The 15,282-nt window shown below is 39.1% G+C and overlaps 1 protein-coding gene across 1 annotated transcript in view; it reads right to left on the minus strand.

Annotated features, from left to right (window-relative positions):
• Positions 1–2,711: 2,711 nt before the first annotated feature.
• LOC306856892 (ephrin type-B receptor 2) overlaps positions 2,712–15,282 on the minus strand; it is a 146,891-nt gene continuing 134,320 nt past the window's right edge. The window contains exons 12-16 of the mRNA XM_079396429.1: positions 13,096–13,311; positions 12,854–13,003; positions 9,861–10,054; positions 6,973–7,128; positions 2,712–5,587 (exon numbers count right to left, since the gene is read on the minus strand). Coding sequence (XP_079252555.1) covers positions 5,479–5,587; positions 6,973–7,128; positions 9,861–10,054; positions 12,854–13,003; positions 13,096–13,311 — 825 coding nt within the window. The 3' untranslated portion in view covers positions 2,712–5,478. The remainder of the gene's footprint in view (positions 5,588–6,972; positions 7,129–9,860; positions 10,055–12,853; positions 13,004–13,095; positions 13,312–15,282) is intronic.

Below are 15,282 nucleotides of genomic sequence, written 5' to 3' on the forward strand. Positions count from 1 at the left end.
AAAGCTACGAGAAAATTTTGTGCGCAAAGAAAACAAAAATAATGACTTTATTCAATGATTTCTTCTCTTCCGGTACAGTCCTCTGCCATTATCGATGCATGCACATTGATTTCCTCTGCTTGTAAACGTCAGCAGCACCACGCGCATGTGTCGATAATGGCGGAGGACTGTCAGGCAATAAAGTCATTATTTTTGTTTTCTTTCAAACGGCATGAGGGTGAGTATTTAATGACTATTTTGTAGCCACTTTTATCGGAAGCAACTTACAATGTATTGAGTCTATAGGTTTTTAGTATTATGCATTCCCTGGGAATTCAGCCCATGACTTTGGCAGCACTGGCACAATGTGCTATCAGGAAAACAAACACTGAGGCTATCACGCACACACACACAAACCACTGAACGCTGTATAACAGTTGTATCTCATTTCATGTTTTAATGAGGAGAGTCAAGTTGGGCATTTTTCAATTTTTAGAAAATAAACCAATAACAATATTACAAATAATCAAATTGTTACATCATTCACAGGGTTACAGTCAAATGTACATTTTACAGTGAAACAGGACCTCCCATCTCTGTCACAGTGGTCCAGGTGGGCAGTGCTCTATTTCGGCTCGCGCGCAAGAGAGAGAAGTCTGCCGCCCTGTAATGAAAAGCAGGGCTGAGAGACATGGGGACGAATGCACTACTGCCTTCCTAACACCAGAGGGTACTGCTGCCCTACAAGCACTACAGCTCTGTTCGGGGAGCCATTTTCTATCCAAGAACTTCCCACCATATTTGGAGGATGCAGGCAGAAATATGGACCAATGAGAGTGAGCCAGAGCCAGCTTGTATTTACGTTCACAATCGCACATAATCATCATAATAATGGTTTTGCATTGGAATTACGCTCCGGCGGTAGCTGCGAGCATATGCTGTTCACAGCTTGCTGTCACCAGCTTTCAACAAAAAGCTTTAAATGGTGCACGGGATCACATTTTTGCTTGCCAGAAGGAACATTTGCAGTTCGCATGTCCACATAACGGCAGCTTTTTGGCTATTTTCACAAGCCATCTGAACCAAAAGGGTGCTGAGTATTAAAAAATGTCCACATACCATCTTTCCCAGCACTTGGTAGGAAAAAAGAGCTGTGTTGTGGTAGAAACTATGCATTTAAGGTGATAATCCATGTGAAAAAAACAATAAGAAGTGCTTAAATCACTCAGCATGACATTCTTTCACACTCTCGACGCCACGTCTCATTTGTCTGTGGTCTACGTAGTGTTCTGTGAAACGACAAATGAGAGAGGGAGACGTATGAGGTAATTAGTCCCCTACCGAGAAACAAACTTGAGCGGTTAAAGATGCAGTGGAAAAACAGAATTACATAAGACCGCCATGATGAAATATTTCTATGTAAATACAGGTTTGCTGAAGAAAATGCGTAGCAAATGTCAAGCATGTCATAATCTTTCAACATATCAATATCTTAAAACAGAAAGGCTCACTGGTCGTTAATGTTCCTTCGGATCTCTCCCTGCAAAGTGCCAGAAACTCATGTGATCATCAGCGCCAAGCTGCAAGAAAACCGTATTTTTGCAAATAGTGAAACTGTACTTATGAAACGACACATTTCATTGGAAGCAAAAGAAGATGAGGATCAGGAACACAGGATATCCCTTCAGCACTGGATTTCATTCAAAGCTCTGTTAATCCTGTACTGTTAGGCTGATTTAAAACGAGCTGTAACTTGTGGGCAGCACCTCTAAATATTGCTGAGCTACTGCCATGAGAGTCTCAACTTCTGCAGACGTACAGCAGCAATGTGTGTGTGGATCCCGGAATGTGTGCTGGAGCTTTGAGTGACAGTGATTGTCCTAGGAGGGTGAAGCAGAAGCAGTGTTATTCTGAGGAAGACGAGGGATTCAGAACCTTAGTCTCACAGTGAAGCAGTGACACTGAGAAGCTATTTAATATTGAGAGGATGTGCTGGACAGACAGGTAAAGGCGGCTGCTGCCACCATCACTGCTCAAGTTTTATGATGTGAGAACATTCCTCACTCTCAATCTGTCTCTCACCTCCTTGCACCTGACTTGCTCCTTGTCCCAACCAGCTGCTGAAAGCGGCTGAGGTGTCACATGTGACATATATACCATGAGAATGGTATGAGTTTTACATTTATTAATTGTTTTTGTTCATAAAGAATATTTTGTCAATTGCAAAACAGAAAAAACAAAAATATATTATTAATTTTGATAATCTGTTATTTCAGTTAGTTTTTATTTTACACTATTTTATTTTAAAATCATTTTATGCCCTGCAAGGGAAAGAACATAATGTCAATTTCTTGATATTCATTTCTATAGGAGCTTGACAGCCCCACCAACATACATTATAATTCTAACGTTTGGGGTTGAGATTTATTTTATTTTTTTGAAGAAAATTATTTATTTTATTCATCAAGCACACATTAAATTGATAAAAAGTGACTGTAAAGACTAAATGTTGTGTAAAAAAAAAACCTCATGGTTCACAAAATTTTTTGTATAGTTCTTTTTGTTTTTTTCAAAATAGTTTTTTTAGCAACAAATCAGCATGTTAGAATGATTTCTGAAGGATCATGTGAACTGAAGATGGAGAATTGGCTGCTGAAACTGCTTTACCATCACATGAATAAATGACATTTTAATATACATTAAAATTAAATTTTTATTTTTTTTTATATTTTACAATAATGATTTCTTCATTGTTCTTTTGACCAAATAAATGTAGCCTTGATGAGGTGAGCTTGAGAGACTTGCCTTACCGACCCCAAACTTCTCAACAATAATGTAGTTGCGTATTAAACATTGGCTGCGATTATGCTGCGCTGAATTTTCGCTTTCAGTGTGGAAGGACAAATTCCATGTTGCTGGTTAGGACAAGGTGTTAAGCCCAGATTCATTTCCTTTCTCCCTGTATCCTCCTGCTGGTGATGAAAAGTTACCAAAATGACTGAAAAGCTGAGAGCTAAAACTTAAGGGCCATTTAGTATGTCAAGCTCTAAGGAAAGTAAAATCCTACCATCTTTCTGGACACAGAGGAAAGTAGACATGGTCGTTTCTCAAGCCTTTATCGCTATGTATTTCAAGAGTTCACACCTGGGATGGCCTGTCTGCTGAACGTTGAATACTACGTCCAAATACAGAATAACAGAATCTTCATTCTAATGGAAGCATTATGTAATGGGAAGAACAGAGAATGGTCAACACCATCTGATTAGAACTTCATTAGCACTCTGAGATTCAGCTAATGGACCTTACCTACACTGAACTGACCTCACAGCACTGCATGGTTTTTAACACAGATGCATGTCAACCCTGAGGTTATGGAATCAAGCGAGCCCCCTCGTCAGCTGAGAAAGAAGAATATTGTTATCCACAGTTACCCCAATGCTGGTACATGGATGTACCTGTAAGTACAAACACACTCATTCACACACACAGACACTCCAGCGTGGATGAAGATACCTCCGGCCCATTCATCTCTATGGCCGATTCTCATCTCTCAGCCAATCCTAGTACAAAATGAAAAGGCCCAAAATAAACATCGACAATAGCGACTCTCCATTCAGTTTTAACAATACATTAAAAAAAAAAATATGTACACTAAAATCCAACACAGTTTTGAGACAAACCTCTCTGAGGGGGGGGTTTCTACTTCATATTATTTTACAGAGTTTTATTGTTCTTATGTCTATGGAGGTGAAAAATCACAGAGAGCATCGTGGAAGTACCATACCATGGAGAACAGTGGGATGTATTTTCTGTAAAAAATAAAACGAAACCTATACACACTAATTTACAGCCGATATTGTTCGTGATTTGTTGTTTAAATGTCCTATGAAACTACAAATTTAATCTTGGCCCCAATTGGTGACTGCAATTAGTTCAAAAATGTCATACAATAACAATATTCTCATATAAAACTATGCTTCACAATGAACAATCACTTCCCTGTTAGGAAAATGTCCTCTAACTGCATACTTTATCAGATATTAAAATCCCTAAACACCTTATAAAACATCTTTTTTTTTTTTAAAGAAATGGTTTTGGTGGCAAAAATATAAGCATATCAACAAAGTGTATCAAATCCAAGCTTCCTGTGAAATCATAGTTTTGCACCACACATGCTCCGCAGCTCCATGTGCACCATTCGCACACATGCACACACACACACACACACGGCAGGGATCCAAACATGAAAGACGAGTGTAGATGATGTGAAGACCACACCATACATGCACTCGGGGTCCTTCTCTCTAAGCAGTTCAAGGAAAGAACATGCTAAACAATTTGCGGGGGAGAATATCTTATGCCGTCTTTCAAACTAAATCATCTTAGCCCATGACAAAAAGGAGGAAGAATATAAAAGATGACCCCCTCAAGTCATATACGCACACGCACACGAAAGAAAATCCATCAAATGTCAATGTAGATCCATCTAATACTGAAACTGAAACTAAATGTTGGACTACATCAGGCTTGTTCTGACGACCTCACAAGTGCATCTGATATGTACAAGACGAGGTACAAAGGGATGATGCTCTATTTGGCAGGCTCTTATGACATCTGTAAAATATTTATTTTTTCTCCCCCCTAGCAATGAGGAATCTGCACCACAAATTCAACACTGTGATAGCTATTTTGACTTTGTTTTGCCGTTTGTCGGTTTGTTTGTGTTGATGTAGTTTAAACTGCATAAAAAGTCTTATGTTTTCTTCAAGGCAGTATTGGCTGCCAAAAGCAAGTCTCATTTCATGGTGTTCACATACTTTTCCCTCGGCTGTCAGCAAGGGGAGAGGGATTAAGGTCCCGCAGGTTGTCCCCTGTGTATCCATTGAGCAGACAGTCAGTATTTCTATTCAAGATTTTCCTAAAATATTAGAAAGAAAATCTCAGAAGCATGTATTGTGGGGTGAGGTTTTTTTTTATCTCCTGTTTCTTCTTTGCCCTTTTAAAGGGTAGCCTTTTGATTCAGTCCACCATATTCAGTCTGCAATTTTACACCAATCTATATATTTTATATAGATTCCTTTTCTGTAAAAATTCTTTACAAAAAGTCTTTAAAAAAAAATGAAGACTAAAAACAAAAAACAAAACAAAAATGAATAAAATGGAAGGAAAGTAAGAGGAAAATTCAAGGGAAGTAGGGGGCGGAGCCTATTGCTGGCAGACTGATCGGTCATCCTGTGATTGGTGGCGGCAAAAGCTAAACGACCATATTTTCCAGACGCAGCTTTCCCGAGTCGAGCCCATTAGGGTGTCAGGGGGTTAATGGGGAATTCAGATAACACAGATGGAGCATGAGAGTGTTTTGGAGGAGGGGGCAGGTGGATATCCTAGGTGGTCCAGAAGGAAAATCAGGCTTAGGGTGTGTAGTGGCCACCCCATCCCTTCACGTTGGCCCTCCGCCTCCTCCTCTTGTTCTCCTCCCAGTCTAATCGGGACGCGTGGTCAAACCTCCACCGATTGGATCTGGTTCATCTGGGCCCTCATCATCTGAACGCTGTTGAGGATCTTCTTCTGATGACCCGCTAGTGTCACTCCAACCCTGAGAATGTCTCTATGTACACACAAACAGAAAGAGGCAAGATCAAACATGAGCACTCAGAAGCAGATACCATAAAGCTGTAGTAACACATTTTTATTCACTTGCTTCATCACATGATGCCAAAGTAAACTGAGCATGTTAGTTCAAGATTGAGTAACCGGTAAATTCCTTTATCCCTATCATCCTCTGTTTGTTGCACAATCCAAGCATCTCTGAAACAACAACACTTCCTTTGTTTTCATGGCGTGTCTGGTTTGGCCAGGTAACAGCTGAGGTGAGGAGAGGAGAAGAATCTAAACATACATTTCTGTGGCTCCCATTTCCACTGTGACGAACAGTCAGCAACAAAGATGAGAAAATATACCTATATTTATTTTTGAATTTAAATTCATACAGTGTCTAATCACTGAGAGATAATTTCAGACTGCAATTTATTATTAATAATAAAAAAAAAAAAAAGGAGGATAATAAAGAGACTGAATAGTAGGGCTGCCCCCTAATAGTTGATTAACCATTGGTCGACAACAAGAGACTTGGTTGACCAAAATTTTATTAGTCGCTTAGTCACAGAAAAAAAATCCACAGGAAGTGGTGAGGTCACGCAGTCCGTGGCGGACAGATCATTAACGTCTGGTCTATGTGGTAAAACAGAACATCGGGCAGGACATCCAAACACTCGCATATCATTCATTGACCTCAAATATGGTTTATCATCTGAAATTAGTAACAGCAACTTTAAATGGCCACTCAATCTAATATTAACCTAGAAAAATGTGCGCTATTCAAGTGTCTGTGCGGAGTGTGAAGAGTAGCGCGCTCACTGCAGGACAGATGGAGGCGCCAGTACGCTCACTTTCTCTTAAAGTACTTCCTCATTTTTAAGATTAACACATCCTTCGAATTTGTAAAGACTGTAATTTGTAAATGTCATTTATACCCGTGATGGCATTCAGAAATCATTCTAATAGGCTAAATTTATGCCCAAGAAACTTTGCATTGTTAATGTTAAAAACAATTCTGCGGCTTGACATTTTTGTAGAAACCACAATACATTTTTTTTAATGAAAATAAATAAAATACAGCATTTATTTCAGATCTTTTGCAACGTGTCTTTTTGATAAATTTAATCCATCCTTGTGGAATAAAAGTATTTAAAAAGGCCCCTACTGGCCCAAGCTTTTGAACTGTAGCACAATTTAATATAAAATATTATATTTTATACCATAGCGTGCAGTCCTAATAAATAGACAGAGAAACTTAGGGCAATATAGAGCAAACCTTGGTACAGACAGTCAGCAGTGCTATTAGAGTCAAAGATCCCCTAGAGGTTCTGCTGACTCAGTGATCAAAGCAGGGCTGTTTTCCAAACTGTTCTCTCTCATAGGTATAGCACTTACTCCATGGTCATCTGGGAAACAAGGTCGAAGCTGGTGAAGTTGCCATTGGCGAAGTTGTCTTTGTACTGGCCCATCTTAATAGCGTCCAGCCAATCATCCACAGTGTTGAAACTAGAGAAGTCGGGCACGCTGCGGTCAAGCAAGGGCAAATGCACACTGGAGAGGCAATGAGAAAGAGATAGAGAAACAGATGAGTCACAATGTATGCAGTAAAAATTGCTTTTAAGCACCAAGTACACACTACAATCCCCTCAAAGTATACATGGTACATTCCTAAAGTACAGTTGGTTTACATTTATTTGGCATATTATCATCAATGCAAAAAACTAAAAAACTAAATTAAATCTTGTGCATATTTTTAGGCAATTGTGACACACTTGGGAATATTGAGCAATATTATTTCTTGGGTCAATATAATTCAATCTCTGGAGAGGAAAAAAAGGAAGTTAGGGAAGAATTTAAGTGCAAAATATCCTCTGCCCTGCTTAATTCTTCAAAAAAATTAATGTCCCCAGATGACTGTACTTTCTAACAACACTACTGTAGCGTATTAGCCTCCAGGCAACAAGAGCTGGTGAGAAGCTCGCAAAACCCAAGCCTTTCACCATCAGCGTGATGACAGAAGAAACTAGGCCACTTTACATTTGTCCACAAGAAACTGATGAGAGTTTTGCCCACTGTTACTTTGTCTCCCAGATTTACTATTGTTTCAACCTAAAGCCTTTAATAATGATTTGATCTATCAAACCTAGTTGATTTTATTTACGTAGTAATTCAATGCCAAAAGAAATAACTCACAAACTTCACAGCATCAATAAAGCCCACCACAGGTATCAGAAGTAAAACCAAAGCATTGACCAAAGATTGAAAACAGAACAGGAATCATTTAGAAGAAGGCTGTTCAAAGACATTTCTATTAAGGTCATATTCCATTTGGTTTTGTAAACATGCCTTGAAGGATGCGAGCGAGTCAGGTCTGGCAAAAAGGTCAGGCACAGAAAATTCCCCCTAATATATGAAACACACGCAAAAGGACACATGCACACAGATATACACTTCAGTGTAATGGCGAGGATTTCAGACTAATCTAAGTACTAAATATCTTAAAAAAAGAAACTTCAAAGCAAGTAATAAAATTGTTTTTGTAGCCACACATATATCATGTAACACGGACAGATCTGCACTGCTCTCCAAACAATACAGTATTATGTATGTACAACGGTTAGACTGAAAACGTCATTATGATCCCTTGATGCTGCCACGGCATACCGTAGTGTCAAGTTTCACGTCTGTGTCTACACAGCTTTCCAAAAAGGCAATGTGTCTCCATAAACTAAATACTGTAGAAACTTGTTTAAGCATCTCTGTGACTTTCTACATAAATATGATTTATTGTAACGACTATTGCGCACTACTCTGCATGAGTTAAATTATGTCAGATGAGTCAAAGTGTTAAATGTACGCCCTGTTTCAAAGCCAAGCGAGCTGCCTTGCTGTCTAATGCCTTCTAGGTAGAAGCCTAAGGGAAATGAAACCTCACTAGTGACTGATTTGGCACGAGGCTCTAATAGCGCACACATATCATTTTGAAGAACTATTTAAATAATAATCTACATTGTGGATTTTTTTTTTCACTCAGGCTGTTGCAATGCATTCTGGGATTACATATTCTTTAACCAGGCTGTTGCAATGCATTCTGGGATTGCACACTCAGCAACCAATGCATGCTTTATATTTTAGACAAAAATAAGGTGTCTTGGAAAGCAGCGTAATGTTGCTTCTAGGGCTGCACCTAATGAACATTTTTATAATCCCTTCATCTGTTGATAATTTATTTATTTATTTGTCAGATGAAAAAAATCATAAAATAATTAAAATAAAAAAAAGTATTCATTTTTAAAAACATTTTATTGTACATGCTGTGTCCTCCAAACAATGTACAATCTGAAAGTGATGAAAACAAATATAGTGTATGTATCTATGTAGGTTATTTGCAATTGACTTATGTGCAAAAAGGAGTTTTACCATTAATTGGATTTTACCATTAAATTGAATTTGCAATTTAATTTAATTTTACCATTTGAAAGAAATTGTTAAAATCATTAAACTAAAAATGATAATCAAGAAAAACAAAACTGAATGTTTTCCCAAAACCATCGTTAGTTAACTATAGTCGTTAGTTCCATTGAACTCTATTGGTAACAACGGAACTTGCGACCATAGCTGCTTTTGGGAAACGCACCCCTGAACATTACATTCATACTCCACTACATAGTCTTTTTACTAGTACTGCTCATAAAAATACAATTATTTGTGGTGCATGTAGAATTTAAATTTACATTTAATATCTAACAAGAAATATTATTCTGTTATTTTATTGTGCGATGTCTGTTTGATGCACATTCTGGTGCTTGTTCAGTGATCTCTGTGAAATCTAACAAAGACATGCTTGCTGTCAGGACGAACCTTTATGCAAAATGGAAATACTTTCTAACATATACAAATAAGGACAGATCCGTGCTGAGGAAAATGCATTCAGTAATCAGTAATCAGTAGATGTATCCGTTTAAGCACATAACAGGGAAAGACGCATTTAACTATATGCTTTAGTTTGAAACACTAAATATGACTCATGGCGTTTAGGACAACTTGAGTCATGCTTTTTCCCCACACTAGCTCACTCTGCATCCTCCACTGTTAGAAATAGAATTGCATTATTCACTGCTGTAGAGTGTATATATTGGTTATTATCAATTAGTTGTTGCAGCCCTAGTTGTTTCCCATCTTTTGCAACACCCTTCACATACAATGCTGTCTACTAGATTTTACAACCACTGAGTCATCCGCTTCTGATCATCCAAGCAACTGCACTCTGTTTTCCAACTCACCCTGATGAGAGTGGAGTGATGGCCTTCAGGCTGTTGGGGTTACGGATCATCTTGTCCAGGTTGTTGACAATCTGGCTAAACTTGGGTCGATTGTTGCGGTCTTTCTGCCAGCAGTCCAGCATGAGCTGATGGAGGGCACTGGGGCAGTCCATGGGAGGGGGCAGCCGGTAGTCTTGCTCAATGGCGTTGATAACCTGCAGAGGGAGACACAGATCTGTGAGGGTCTCTAGCTGGTTATTAAAAGGGGCAGAGAAAGATATGCTTGTTGCATCCCAAGTATATTAAAAGTTTCAGTGACAGGTGACAAATGATAGCGGGAAAGAGGGAGGGACGGCTTCGGGAAATGACACAAGCCAGATTTGAACTCAGGATTCCTGTATAAGCAGCACCATGTCACATGCTGGCCACACTATTTAAACTATTCAACAACATGACATCTGTAACTAGTGTGTGTTAGTCTGTGGGCAACATTAATGTGCAACATTATAAGATAATCCAAATGTATAATCAGTATTAGTAGAAGTTTAATTCTTCAAATTGTTATAAATATATTACATAATGTGTAATGCCTTAGATTTAAATTAATTTACTTTAAATAAATGTAATTTATTGCCATAAAACTTTGTTTTGATAGGAGCTGTCGGCATGGTGCAAGGCAGGTGGCAGCGTCTGGCGGGGGGGTTGTAACACTGCAGGAGACAGAGGATTGATCTGCAGTCTTCATAAATGCACTGTGATCATTATCTGGGTCTTAGGGGGACACAAGGAAGCCATTTGTCATTGGCCACAAACACACACATGATCACACTTACACACACACAGACTATAAATAAGCGGTCACAGTCAGCTGCTATCTAAATACCTCCTAAATCAGCTAATAGATCTTGATTATAAAGGTGCTGACAACAACAATTTGGCAGTACAAGTGTTTCCTTTATGATCAAATGTGAAAAAAGAGCGGCCTTAGTATTACTAAGTCTTTTGGCAGTATTCAGCCTGAGTCTGGCTCCCATCCGTCCGACTCATTTCCAATCAAGCAACATCTGTCAGATTAAACATGATTAACACATGGCCTGTAATATACACGCTGACTAAATTGTACATTTGGAAAATGTACTGCAAGTTGTAACAGGAAATCAACAATGTCACTTAAATAAAACTTAAATACATTTCCAGCAAATTAACTGTGTAGCGTTACTTAATGCGCAAAACAGATACTGAGTGTTTAAATTAACTGAGCCGATGGATGTACCGTCACATCTGAATGAAACCGGATGCTTCAAGCTGCCTTGGTGGTCAGAAACGAGATGCAAGGCCATGTAGTGGAAAGCGTGAGCAGGACCCGAGTGAGACCCGTTGTTCCCTAGCTCATTATTGTAGCCATTATGGCACTCCATTCAAGGCCTGATTAATCTCATTCAGGCGCCTCAAACGGCCAACCCGATGGGAGGATTGTGACGCTATCTGGAACTGCTAATAAGATAACTGGTGAGATCTGCGCTCCCTCTTAGCGCATAAGCGTTCACACTTTCAATTTGAAACTATTTTCATTATCTGGACCCATAATTTGCCTTTTCCCAGCCACCCAGAGGGATGTTAGAAATGGGAGCTTTTTTCAAGGGCAGGGACTGTTTAACGTGGCACATGCTTTGCATGTGAAATCATCTTTTTGTTCACCAGGAAAGGAGTATGAAGTACAGGTGAAATTTTGTGGTAGCTTTTGTGAGAGTAAATGATCCCCTTTGACACAATACAAGGACAATAGCTTGAAGACACTCTTAAGTCACATGATGTAGCCACCAAAAGCATACATTCTCCAAAACAACACAAATATATTTACATTTACGTCATTTGGCAGATGCTTTTATCCTCTTTTTTTAAACCTCAAAAATGGGATTTCTTGACGCAAATCCTTATGTCATCCTTGCATTCTGAGGCTAATGTGATGTGATGATGAGTGTGGCTGTTCCTGCAAAAACTGATTGCACTCATGCAGTGTTTGGGGTCTGAGGTTTGGCCTCGCATACAGCAGAGCCGCACATGGACAGATTTACGATGTGCTCTCTGTGCTGTTTACCTTAGCCTCTGATTCAACATTGCTGCACTGCATTCATCTATCAAGCGCTAACATACAGCAACCAACCAACAGCCTCTGGCATGATCATTTCACAGTGCTTCTATTGGAAAACTTTTATAAGAAACTGGTGGTTTTACTTAGTAAAGCTGGAGGATGTGCAGCTTAGAAAAGGTTATGAGGTTGGAGTGAAAAATTGGAAGAACTGAATAAATTACTAAAGTAAAAAGAGTTTTGTAACTGTATAAAAAAAAATAGGAATTAAAATTCTTTAATCATGAGCCATTTTTCGCCAAATTTAGCATATTACGCAGCAAAACTGCTTTCAGCATTGACACCAAATCAGCATATTAGAATGATTTCTAAAGAATCATGTGGCTGTCACGTGACACAGAGGAGCAGGGAAACGAGGAGGAGAGGAACGTCTTGAATACTCAGACTTTTATTTACAAAGCTCAGGGATCGCTGGAGATACAGCTACACACAGGTTGACGTTAAGGAATGAGGATCAGACCAGACACAGAGGCAGGGAAACACAGGGCTTAAGAACACAGGGAAATCAAAGAGGAAGAACAGAAACAGGTGCGGAGTAATTAAACAGGGCTAGGGATTAATTAACTAATGATGACAGGGAACGAGGACAGGAACAGGAAGGCCAAATATGGACACGAGAGGAGGGGGAAACAAGACACAGGACTGACAGTGGCATTGATGACTCGAGTAATGACTGCTGAAAATTCAGCTTTGCCATCACAGGAATAAATTAAATGTATAAGTTATTCAAATAGAAAACAGGCATTTTAAATCGTAATCATATTTCACAACATTCCTGTTTTTATTTTATTTTTGATCAAGTAATTGCAGGCTTGGTGACTTCTTTCAAATTTTTGAACGATAATGTAAGTGGTGAGGTACGTACGTCCTGATTGGTCATGTCCCAATATGGCCGCTCTCCATATGACATTACTTCCCACATGACAATACCGTAGCTCCATACATCACTGGCAGAGGTGAACTTCCTATATTGGATGGCCTCTGGGGCTGTCCATCGAATAGGGATCTTCCCACCCTGTATAAACCCAAATCATAAACATCAAGTCATCTCAAATCAAAGCACAAGTTTGCATGATGTTTCAAATCAAATATTACAAAATGTCTCACCAGGGCACTGGTATAGGTGGGATCCGATGTGTCATCCTCCAAAAAGCGTGAGAGTCCGAAATCGGACACCTTGCAAACAAGGTTACTGTTAACTAAGATGTTGCGGGCAGCCAGGTCCCGGTGCACGTAATTCATGTCTGCAAGGTACTTCATCCCAGAGCCGATCCCTCGTAACATGCCCACCAGCTGAATTACAGTGAATTGCCCATCGTTTTGCTGTAAACAAGTACAGAACAGATATAAGGTATAAGTAGTGATTTTATTATTTGTTTAGCATGAAAATTTATGTACAAAAAGCACTCATTTTCAAATTCAAATATTGACAAAGAAACATCATCTAGATATATTTTACACTAAATAAAACCAAAGCCAAATGACTTAACAAGTTATCTAATGAGATTTAAGTTGATATAAAATGATCATTTTATAAATGATAACAAAATATAGTTTTATTCACAGAAAGAGACAAAAAATTAAAAGGTTTCAGTATTGATATTGGTTCTGGCCTTAAAACCTGCCATTTATTATTTAAAATATTCTTATTTTATGTTTTTACTACATTAATCTGAAGATTCAATATGAATCATTAAATATTTACAATCCCAAGTTTGTCTATTAATCACAAAAAACCTGATTAATTATTAAAATCTTGTCTTAAAATCGATTCACAGCCCTGCTTCTTATAAAAGTAAAGAGTGTTCGCACAAAAAAACAACAGTATTTTGCACATCCCTAGTATCAACTCATAAGGAACTGTGCAACAGTTATCTCTTCTGGCTAACATATAAATCACAAACAACAGCAAGAAGGCAAGAATAAAGCTGTGGAAAACATGGTTAATGTCTAGTATGCCCAGTCGGATAAGAGTAGAGACTAATGTATTGAGTCAAGCCTGGCTTGGGTTGGCTGTGCAAACGCTCTGGTGAGGATTGGTAGAGTTTATGCTACGCAACGCTAGATAAGACATTTAATGATCAATGCGGGCCATGGCAAATCTTGCATCTGTTGACCACGGTGGTCAGAAAGCCCTTTGCTCATGAGGAGGTCCAGCAGTTTCTGACCCAGCTGTGCTTGCAGCTGCCTCCATCTGCAGACCCTCCGCAGACAGCCATGAAGCAAGCAGCATTCAGCTTCTGATCAGACGAGACGAGCCCAGCAGGCGCAGTGCGGACAGACACGCACGTGTCAAGTGAAGAGAGACAGAAAACACTGGATTCTGGATGAAATAGCCACGAGATGTCTTCATTCTGTGTCGCATACAAACCCTTCCTCCTCTGAGCAGCATGTGTCACACTCAAACCCTTCCCCCATGTTAAGCCGACTTGATTGAACTTCTCAACCCTCCACAGCAATTAAGCAGCATCCATTATTCATAAAGCTGAAATCCTTTGCAAATACAGCCTGGCACTCTAATCTGCTCACAGTGTTTGCCTATAGTTTAATTGGAGGGATTCTTCGCCTCAAAGTTATTTGGATCTGCAGTCTGAGTGAAGCAAACATTCTTTCTTTTCCGATTATATGTGAATTATTCTATCCATGCTGTTTCTTTTTAGACACGTCTTTGCTGTCGGTTCTATTTGGCTGTGCTTAACTTTTCAGAAAGTTTCGACAACATACCTTTTTGAGTTTCTTTCCCTTTTGCTCTCTCTCGCTTCTTAATCCGCCACAAAACAACACTGGAAGTTGGATCAGTGCAAGAAGGACAGGTTAGCGTTGAGTCTCCCTCTCTCACAGTCCTGTCTTACAAGAGCTCCATCAGACTCATATTCTAGCGCTTCAGCACTAACACACAATGTTGTCACGCGCTGTCATAGTGAGGTGCCACAACAGAGGCGTTTTGTTTTCAAAGAATTCAGCGTTCTGTCAGAAATGGATGACGGTCTTGAAGAAACAACACAATTGTGCAGCTTTGAAATTCTGTTCAAAGCTTTCGCACACCACCAAACTGACATTATGAGAGCAAAAAAACATTAGCTAGTCTTTTTCAAATGTTTTAATATAGCATCGTGATTTGAACTCAGAGTAAATGTGATGTATTTAGTGTATGTGAAGTGTTCGTTGCAATTTTTTTCCACTTCTACTTACATTACCAGACATCCGTCATTTCTTCACGCGATGGCACAGTACGACATGTGTGTTCTGTAATGGGGAGGGCTGTGCAAGTATAAACACGAGCGAAACAACTTG

Source organism: Barbus barbus (genome assembly GCF_936440315.1).
Source record: "Barbus barbus genome assembly, chromosome: 37".
Lineage (NCBI taxonomy): Eukaryota > Metazoa > Chordata > Actinopteri > Cypriniformes > Cyprinidae > Barbus > Barbus barbus.